The sequence below is a fragment of the Eurypyga helias genome, unplaced genomic scaffold (assembly GCF_000690775.1).
Source record: "Eurypyga helias isolate BGI_N326 unplaced genomic scaffold, ASM69077v1 scaffold37138, whole genome shotgun sequence".
NCBI classification, from domain to species: Eukaryota; Metazoa; Chordata; class Aves; order Eurypygiformes; family Eurypygidae; genus Eurypyga; species Eurypyga helias.
In genome coordinates this window covers 1-9,997 of record NW_010265641.1, presented here as the reverse complement: position 1 = coordinate 9,997, position 9,997 = coordinate 1, and the positions used below count along the sequence as shown (strand labels likewise).

Below are 9,997 nucleotides of genomic sequence, written 5' to 3'. Positions count from 1 at the left end.
GTAAGTGTGCATTTCTCATTGAAACAGGAGCACAGCTCAAACCTAATAAAACTCTCAGCATCTACTGAGTACTGGGAAGTAATCAAAGTGGTTTTTTACACCTTTCCACCAAGCCGCAAGAGTGCAGCTTTGCAAAAAATCTGCATTAAAAATCACCCGTCTCCAAACTGACACACATTTTTCACTTTCCACACCTCTCCACAAATAAACAAATTGCTGAATTAGTTTCACCTTCAGTCTAGACCACCTAACCAGACTGATAGTTAGTTATTTTAGACAACTTTTACAAAAGGCATTGTTGTACACATATTTTCTAGTTGGCTGTGGCACGCTGTGGGCAAACATTTCACAGAGGCACACGCAATTGCTGACGTGGCCAGGTTGTGTGCAACAGATAGCCAGTGCTCGGGGTGGAAACAAGAAAGGGTGCATGGGACACTAATAGGAAGACAACTGTATCAAGCCACCCCAGGAGCAAAAGACAGATGGAACTGATAGGAATGAAAGCAGGAAATGTGCAGCGAGACAGTTTAGTTTCACCCAGCCACGGGTTGCGGCAGAGCTGGGTACTTGCCTGGGCTAAAGGCTGCCTGAAAGGCTTTCAAAACACAAACATCAGGATTTTCACTCCCATGTGTGTTTCAGCACAAGTCTAGCATCTGTTGACCACTGATGCCTCTGGAGAATTTCACTTGTGTGGCCCACAAATCACCGATGTTCAGGTGTGTTTCAATGATGTTACATACGTGTACGTTTCCTGTACTACTGCATGAACATACAGTGACAAGACTGGTTTTGTAACACATTCCTAAAAGTCCAACTGCAAATCAATATACATCAATCAGTACAGAGCCTCTCACTCCCATACACGACAGGCACAGAGCCCATGTTCCATTTAAATCCTACGCTGAGCATTTAAAGTAAGTGCTGTTTTCAGTATTTCAACAATGCTGGTTTCTGCACAGTAATGCATTTCACCCACAGTGAAAAGCTGTCACATTGCTGCATATCTATTAAATAAAAGCACTGTAATTAGGTCAGCTACTGGGTAAAGGAGACAATAACGACTTTAACAAAGCACTGTCACAGCCCTTATAGGTCCCCATCTGAAAAGAAAGTTTCTTCTTTCCTTTGTTGTCCACAAATATCTCGGCATTGCCAATCCAATTATACAACAGCAGGAGACAATTACTGTGTGACAATGTTCTAATTCACAGGCATAACCTTTCTTCTACGTTTATATTTTATTGGGGATATTTTCCTGGGGGGTAGAGGTCCCCTCCACTCCCCACCAGGAACATATGGGTCTAAAAATAATTTTGCCTGGTTCTAATGGATAACATCACGTTGGCAAACCTCTTCCGTAGACAAAGGAAAGCAAGATAGCCTATTCCCGCCAGCACGCTGACCAGCAGGGTGGTGCCGAGAACCCTGGGCGCCCTTTTCTTGGCCACGCGGAACGCCGTTGGCAGCACGGCTGAGATCAATATATTGTTGACGTGTCCTAAAACTTTGTAAAATGCTTTTCTCTTCAGGACACGCTCATAATAGGCTTCCAAGTTGGGCCGCTTTCCGTTTCCCCAGTTTCTTCTTGCTAATCCCAGAAACTTCAGGCGATGTAATGTGACAGCAAGTGATACATCTGCCAGACTGAAGAAATCGCCACAGAGCCAAGGCTGATTTCCATCTTCTGAGCAGAGATAAAACATAAAGAATTAGGAGCTAAGGGAATACAAGCACACATAGAAGCCTTTGTGGGCTAACAGTTTAGCGCTATTTCAAAATGCTGTTTAAAAAACACCCCCAACACTTCAGCTATGATATGACTTCAATCAATGAACATTTTACTAACCCCTGTCTACTCGTCACACAATACTGTGAAGTCTTAGGCTCAGAAGGCTGGCGGAAATTTGTAAAAGAAAAAAAAGAAAAGAGCCACATTTCAGGTTCGTAAACTAAAACCCACAGTAAGCTCTTATTTTTCCCAACTACGTTTCTCAAATCTGGATTAAATTAAACAAGGTTGGAAAGGACAAAGTCATTTTAGCTTTCACTGAAAAGCTACCACTTGCCTGAAGAACTTACCGTCTTGCCTGTGTCAGTCAGCTCTATGGCATTCACTAAGGAACTGCTAATTTGCTGGAGACTTTCAAGTCAAAAAAGAGATGGATCAGATTACTGACATGCACCAAACACACCAGCTCAGAGAGAAGACAGTTTGCCTGACCGTCCTTCCTTCGTCCTTCCTTCGTGCCTCCTAGGCTCCAAACCATAGAGCTTTAACACTGAGATGTTTGAGAAGCGATGGATATTCAGACTGCTCACCATCACTCAAGACCACAGATGGAGACCCCAGGCTCCGTTCCCAGTGAAAGAAAAAAGGTGAATCTTCCTGGGATAGCTCAGTGCAGGCACTGCCAGGCAGTGTCGCACCTCTAACTTCAGTGGTCTGAAGCACCACAACCTGAAAGGGCTTACCTGTACTGACTACGCCAAGAGCTTCTGAAAACCAGGATATGAAATTTGGTAGTTAGCATAGCTGCCAGCCTGAGTACCCTGCTCTAGCCTAGATCTCAAACAGGTCTATGCCGTTCCCTCCTCATCTGCAACCTTTACAGTTCTTGTCACGCAACAGGCAGGGAAAACCGTGGGCACAAACGTTCAGCAACATCCCTGTGGAAACAGAGAAGTTTTGCGATGTCCCTTTCAACTCATCTGCCACCAGAAGAAAGCAACAGTTTGGCACACCACTGGTATCAGTTCATTTTGACTGGTTACAGAGGTCTGGAAGAAAGGCCTCTGCAGAGAACGGGTGTATCCTATGTTGCTGAAAAGATACCAGAGGATTCACATGGTGCATTAAGTAAGATGATGGAAAGGAAGACAAAAGAAGCTAATTGGTGAAAGAAAGGCCTGCAGTGGCAGCAGCAGTAAGTGAATGAGGGATTTGAGCAGCAGCAAGAAAAGCAAAGGCTAAGAGGTTGACCAGGACCTGGAGAAGCATCATTCACAAACCTCAAAAATGTGAATGCTTCAGACAAAAGTCCAAGGGGCAGGTAACAGGCATATGTTTTACTAAATCCTGTGATCCTGGTGGTTTTCATAAGCTCATCAATATGGTATCAATTGACTCCTTGGAAAAGCTATTTAGGAGAGAAAGCAAAGGGGCTGTTGGAAATGGTGACAGTTTGCTGAACAAAATCCTACCATCCTTTGTGAGACAAAACATTTTTTGTGACTCTTTCTCTGTTGAGTCAATAGAAAATTTAATCTAGACTTTCAACTGCTGGTTCAAATCCCCTATCTTGATAGTAACTGACAATTACTACAACAGCTATTTATAGAGCCAAATGCAAAGAGTCATTAAACTGAGCAGATGCAGTTGATACTGACCGACGCTTCATGAAGCTCCCAGTGAAGTCAGAAGAAGGATTCTTATTAGCACTATTGGGAGTTGGACTAGACTCTGAGTAAGAAGATGATTAATCCCATTTAAACAAAATTCTAACTCTCATTTGGGTGGACAGGAGGTAAAGACCACTGCTTTCCAAAAGGGTGGGGAAGGGGCACTGCCTAATGATTAGAGCACTTACCCAGATTTCCAGTTCACAGGATCACAGAATGTTTTGGGTTGGAAGGGACCTTAAAGTTCATCTAGTTCCAACCCCCTGCCATGGGCAGGGACACCTTCCACTAGACCAGGTTGCTCAAAGCCTCATCCAGCCTGGCCTTGAAGACAGACAGGGATGGGGCATCCACCGCTTCTCGGGGAAACCTGTTCCACTGCCTCACTACGCTCCCCATGAAGAATTTTTTCCTTACACCTAATCCAAATCCACCCTCCTTCAGTGAAAATCTATGTTCTCCAGTTTAATTCTGCATATACTACAAATAGCAGCACAGTATTTAAACAAGATCGTAATAATCTGTCTTAACATTAAGGTCATGATCATTACAGTGAACTGAGGCCTACAACATCAAGAATAATATTGTGTAGCTTTTTTTCTTATTTTGAGAATAAAATATTGCAAAATTGTGCAGCTAATTATACTCACCATGCTGAAAACGTGATCAAGCACTCTCATAAGACAGCAAGAACTCACTGACAACAGAACTCACTGACAATAGGAGTAAACTAAACTAGTATTCAAAACAGTATTGATCCCTTCTGTGATGTTAGAGCAGCGTATGCTGCAAGTATCAAATCGGATACATTAAAACCAGTCCTATACTGGTGCTGTCAACAAGTTTACTCAGTCTCCCCAAACACAAGCATCAAACAGGATTTAGCAAGAATAATTCCTTACCTGGCGTTTCCTCATTTCGCCGCTGCAATTCAGTCTCAACCTGATCCAAAACTTTTTCCAGTTCATCCAGTATTTTCTTTAGGTATTTTATATTATCATGATCCAGCAGTTTAGACTAAATATACATACAGGTTAGTGCTTTTATCATTGCACAGGGTCTATACTTTTATCAGAGAAACTTCTACTTAGATACTACAGTGCTTATTTATCAAACATGATTATTTTCTCCACATAGTCAGCTGGATACCATTCAGGTACTGATGACAATTCAGGTAACAGAAGAAAAGCATTAGAGATGTTAGATACTGAGTTTGCCTCACCCCTCAGGGTGCTCTACATCCCAACACCAGTGCTGATATGTACTTACCTTCGGGGTCAGTGGAACCAGTCCAATGCGTCAGCACACACATGAAGTGTGTAGCTGATCTGGGGGGACAGACTGCTTCATGCCGTGTAGGGTTAAACCACTGCCTGGCATTACTGGTAATGACATGTGAAACAGATGTTCACATCGTGACAGAAAAAATCTGACACTAACCAGCTCAGTCAGAATATAGGGAGGGGATACAAAGAGTTTACTTACTTTAAGGCGCTTCTGTTTTGCTATATAGGCATCTTGAAGGTCTGGATTTTCTTCCGCAAGTTTCTTCAACTCTGATTCCGTGTTACTTATTTGGCCTGATTAAAAAAAAAAAAAAAAAAAAACCACAAAGGAATGATATTAGATACCTAAACATGCCCATAATGCAGTCCACAGGAACTTGGATCAATAGCTTGTGTACAAATATCACACCAAAGAAATGGGAAGTGGTACTTCAATGAAGCATCACCACCAAGCTGGAATTCAAAAGCACCAAGTTTTGGAAGACTTAACTGCTGCATAAATTGACCCCAGCACATATTCTGCTCATCACTTTGCAATGAACTCTATTAAGCGGTGATCTGCCAGGCAAGAAAGAGGAATTCTTGTTAATATTTTTCTCTTATTCAGACAAAACCACTCTGCTGCCAAAAACGGAGCTAAATCCGTGAAATACCTTAGGTCTCTGACATTTTTGAACCCCAATTCCTGGGTTCCTAACACATTTTTCATGCTGTGAAAGTGCAGATAGGCCCATGCTCAGATTTTCTCTAGATCACTGTAGGTCACAGGCATAATTCCACAGCAAAAGCCTAAATATCAGTGAATATGGAACCACGGTGTTTTCAGTTAGCTAAAATGTGACACCACAATCTGTGATCCCTTTTGGAAATGTTCATTAGAGAGTATATGGATGTTCTAGAAAAATGTTCATTACATGACTTGAAGAAGGAATGATGTGAAAAATTTAAGATAATTTTACTGATTTCTACTACATGTGTACAGCCTTTCCTCTCCATATACTGGGGCTTTGCTTGAAAAGGCCGTTCTTATAGACCTAGCATACCAAAAGATAGTGAATAACAAGTTATCTTCTGAAAATAAATATTTCTAGTCATAAACTGAGAACAAAATAATCATTACAAGGCATGAATCACTTCTCACTTGTACTTAATTAAGATTAGTTCCAATTAAGCCTTACAAATTAAACTGCTAAAAAAATTCTTGCTAAAGAATAATGAACTCACTGGTCTATGTATTCTTTGTTTCAAGCTGACATGATTGCGAAAGCCATCTTTCAATATAGTATATGAAGAAATTGAAGGATGAAATCACACAACTAATAGCTTACATATGCAATTAATTACTTAATTAGATTTGGTATGCATAAACATAATACGTAACTAGCTGGTAGCTAATTATATCTACCAATTTGAAAAAGATCAACTTTTCAAAGCTGAAAACTAAACTATCCAGGAGAAGTTTGAACAAGCAAAGGAATTGTTTAGAAACTTCCATGAGCTATTCAAAAAAATGCCTCAAATTAAGAAAGGAAGCTATGCTTTAAATATGAAAAGAAAAGAAAGCATTCCAATTTAGACAAGTAGTAATTTCAGCTCTACCAATATGATTGTGTGTGTGTGTAAACCAACAACAATTAATACCAACTAGAAGATAGAGGGGAAAGAATACATAAAAAAAAGACAAACAGACAATACACTGATATGGTAATTTGTGTTACTTCCGTAAAACAATGCTAATCACTAACTGAAATTACCCAAAGTAATTCCTTATAAAAAAATATCTGGAGAGATTTTATTTTTAAATAGCCATTGATTATTGGACCAGCAACTCTAACTTCCAAATACTTTCCAATGCTCAGGAAGTTTCCACCAAATAAAAACTTTTTTTGTGCTGATGTTTTATAAAGGGTAAATCATGCAACCAGCTGCCCGACTTCACTTCTGACAACATAACGGCGTGGCTAATGAGAGAACTGACTTGCCAAAACTTTCAGGGAGGAGGATAACATAGTTGGTTAGAAATAGAACTTCTCAGACTAACACAGTATCATCTTTTATGATATTATGAATTTGGTTATAGCATAGCTGAGATCTGAGAACATATCTGTAAACAGGGAATCATCATCCAGCTGTGTTCTTGGGATCTGATCCCATCCTAGAACTACTTACTTCTTTTGTAATGCTTAGAAGGAAATATAAAAGCATAATTAAAAGTTTGCCATGGTACAAAGACTAGAAGGGACACAAATAAAAAAAAACATGGCACTGATACTCAGTGGTCTGGATGGGCTGATAAACGGGGCCTAAGCAACCAATCAATGCTTCAGCACAGTCCAATATAAAATATAAATTGAAGCAAAAGATATAGTCCAGAAAAGATACAGGCCACGTTTCCTGGTGAGAGGGCTGTGGGTTTGCAACCTGATTTGAAATGCTAGGCTGAGGTCACGATCCACAACCAGCTGAACGAGGATTCCCAGTGCGATTCTGTGGCGGAAAGTAACACTGGAGCCCTTGAACATACATACAGTAACAACAACAAAAATTATCTCCTTATCTGATACAAAAGTGAACAGAAACTGTTGTCCAGTTCTGGTGTCCAAACCCCTGGGGTTGGGGGAAAGAGAGCTGTAAGAACTGAAAGATTTTTTTGCCAAGGATTTTTCTGAATATTACTGAATGTTGCTTAAACTACTTATTTCTGCGAACTACTGGATCTGAAACAGGACTTCGTTCCAGATCTCTGTTATACAGAGGACTGGGCAACAAAACCTACAGTTATTTCCTTTGCCCTTAAGATACTTTTTCAGTGGGAAACTGGTATGCATATAGAAGTCCATCAGGTAAAATACCAATCCCAAGGAAGTCAAAGGACATTTTGGCATGAATTCTACCAGCCCACTGGTTCACCCCTTATCTTGATCCTATACTGTTGCATTATTTGAACCCAGGATTTTGTTTTAAATTGTGCTTGAATAATTTCCATGGTCAGATGAATCCAAGCTACTTACTCCTTCTCTTTTTTTTTTCCTCCCTACCCCTGGCACCAACCTGACCCTAGTATAGTCCTCAGACAAAAAGGGTCTGATGATTCTCTTATAATACATTAGATCAACAGACCCTGTTTCTTTGAGGCTAATCTGCATTTGCACCACTTTGAGATGAAAGCAATTGATTTAACTTAATAGGTAAACTTCTTACAAGTTCACAGTCACAAAAAACGTGTTTCATTCAGTGTAGTGGTTTGGTGTGAGCAGTAACAGCACTGTTCCCTGGAAATTGACTTATAAGCACAAACAGCAGTATCAGGAAGTAAAATACTCACAGCTGTCACAGCTGCTGTTTTCTGTTGCACATTTTCAATCATTAGGAAAACTAATTCCACAGACACCTCAAACATCAGGTGTTCCTCTTTCCCATTTTCAAGTAATAACAAACTACAAAAATCAATAAAAAGTATATGCACAAATTATCAAGGGCTGCAACTAAAATTGGAAATCCACACTCAATATATTCTGCTTAAGGTGCACTGAACACACAAGATGAAAGTAACATCCTATTAACTGATAGGCATTCAGAGCTATACCAGTACATACTACGAATTCTGCTGGTAGCATAGGCTGGAATCATGGAGTCCACTGTTAACTCGGGGTGCAGGATGCAGCCATGCGTGTAGGCATCCATAGGCAAGGAGTCTAAAAGCTCTCTATAGTGTTGCACCCTTGGATAATACATGCTCCCTTCTTCTGGCATTAATCTTGGTACTTCGTCTGCAACACAAAAGTTATAAATAAAGTCAAGAAAAAAAGAACCATGCACTTTATCAAGAGCAGTATTTCCAAAGTCACCCTGGTTATGTCCAACTGGCACAGATGACATAGTTACAAAAGGTTCACTATTCCCCACCATAACTCAACAGTGTTACCATGGCTCAGCAAAAAGTATATGCATGTACTGCGCTTTAAAACATGTGTATAATTCCAATTCCTATGCAGCAACCCATGTAAACACATATTTAAGAGTCCTTCAAATCAGAGAAGTGGATTCAGGATCTATGTTGTATTTCTAGGGCCGGGATATCGTGCCATACATCCCTTTAGGCCTCCCACAGTAGGCCATAACTGAGGTTGCAGTAAGCCATTATGGCTGAAACATCACTGCAGCTGTAATGTACCGGAATCCTACTCAAGGCATGGTTAGAAGTATTCCTGCACATCACTGCATTTTATCCTGCCCTTGATTTGCCTGGGCCCTGGCTCTTCATTTGGTGAACATGCCAGCATTACGTACATGTTATGTTCCTCTAACAATGTGGTTTTCTCCATGGTTTAGAGATCACTGCGCTAAACCCCTCAAACACAAAATGCTGCCTCTTCACACCAAAAAAAAATACAACTCTGTACTTCCTTTAAAAACTGAGATGGTCTGTTTTCCAGTGATACAGACACCAGGAATTTCAAAAGCCTACATGTGATCACTTCTGAGTTCTATCTTCCTACTTTTTTTACCTCTTCACTCCATTTTGGCTCCAAAAATAATTTACTCATCCTACTTCCTATTGCTGCCCAAGATTATTCTGGAGTTAAGCATCTTTCTTCTTTTCCTCACAGAGAAGCAGGAGCTGCCTGGCAACGGCAGAAGTTGTGCAGCTGTTCGACATGCTGTTTTTCGCGTCAGTCTCACCGCAGGGTCAGCACAGCACAGTGCTGCCATTACTGACTTCACCATTACTGACTTCTCCTCCCTGCCTGAAGGAGTAAGGAGGACAGCGCTGGGGTTTCACTTACAGATGGTTGTAAAGGTGCTGGAAGTCCTCAATCAGCTCACTTTTAAAGGGTTTTCACCTCATACCACCAACTACTAGAAGGGCCCATTTACTTGTGAGACTATAAACTCTTTTCTGGCCATGAATGAACCAACGTGCGGGCGACACAGAGCTGACCCCGACACTGATGCACACTGTGGGTACACGGGGAAAGGTTTCACACCCCAACGCCTATGGGATTACCGTCTACAAACGTTGCTTCCAGGTAATCGATGATCTGCGTTGCCTCACAAATGATGTTTTCCCCATGGATGAGGACAGGTACCTCTCCAGAGGAATTTAAGCGCATAAACCACGGTTCGTTGTGCTCGCTCAGCGGCAGGTTTACATCGTGCTCTTCGCACTCCAGGGCTTTTTCCGCTATTGCCAAGCGCACCTGCAACGGTGTGAGGGGGGTTAGGTACCCGGGCAGAAGCACCCCCCGTGCCTGCTCTGTGGAGACGGAGCCGGCCCCGGCGCCGCGCCCGGCCCAGCCAGGGAT

General features: G+C 41.4%; 1 protein-coding gene across 1 annotated transcript; it reads right to left on the bottom strand.

Annotated features, from left to right (window-relative positions):
- Positions 1-914: 914 nt before the first annotated feature.
- Positions 915-9,889, bottom strand: GDAP1 (ganglioside induced differentiation associated protein 1). Its single transcript, XM_010156815.1, has 5 exons — positions 9,700-9,889; positions 8,288-8,461; positions 4,891-4,985; positions 4,308-4,422; positions 915-1,690 (listed from the first exon to the last, which is right to left on the bottom strand). Exons 1-5 carry the CDS (start codon positions 9,803-9,805, stop codon positions 1,308-1,310), a joined length of 873 nt encoding a protein of 290 aa, XP_010155117.1. The 5' UTR covers positions 9,806-9,889; the 3' UTR covers positions 915-1,307.
- Positions 9,890-9,997: the final 108 nt, after the last annotated feature.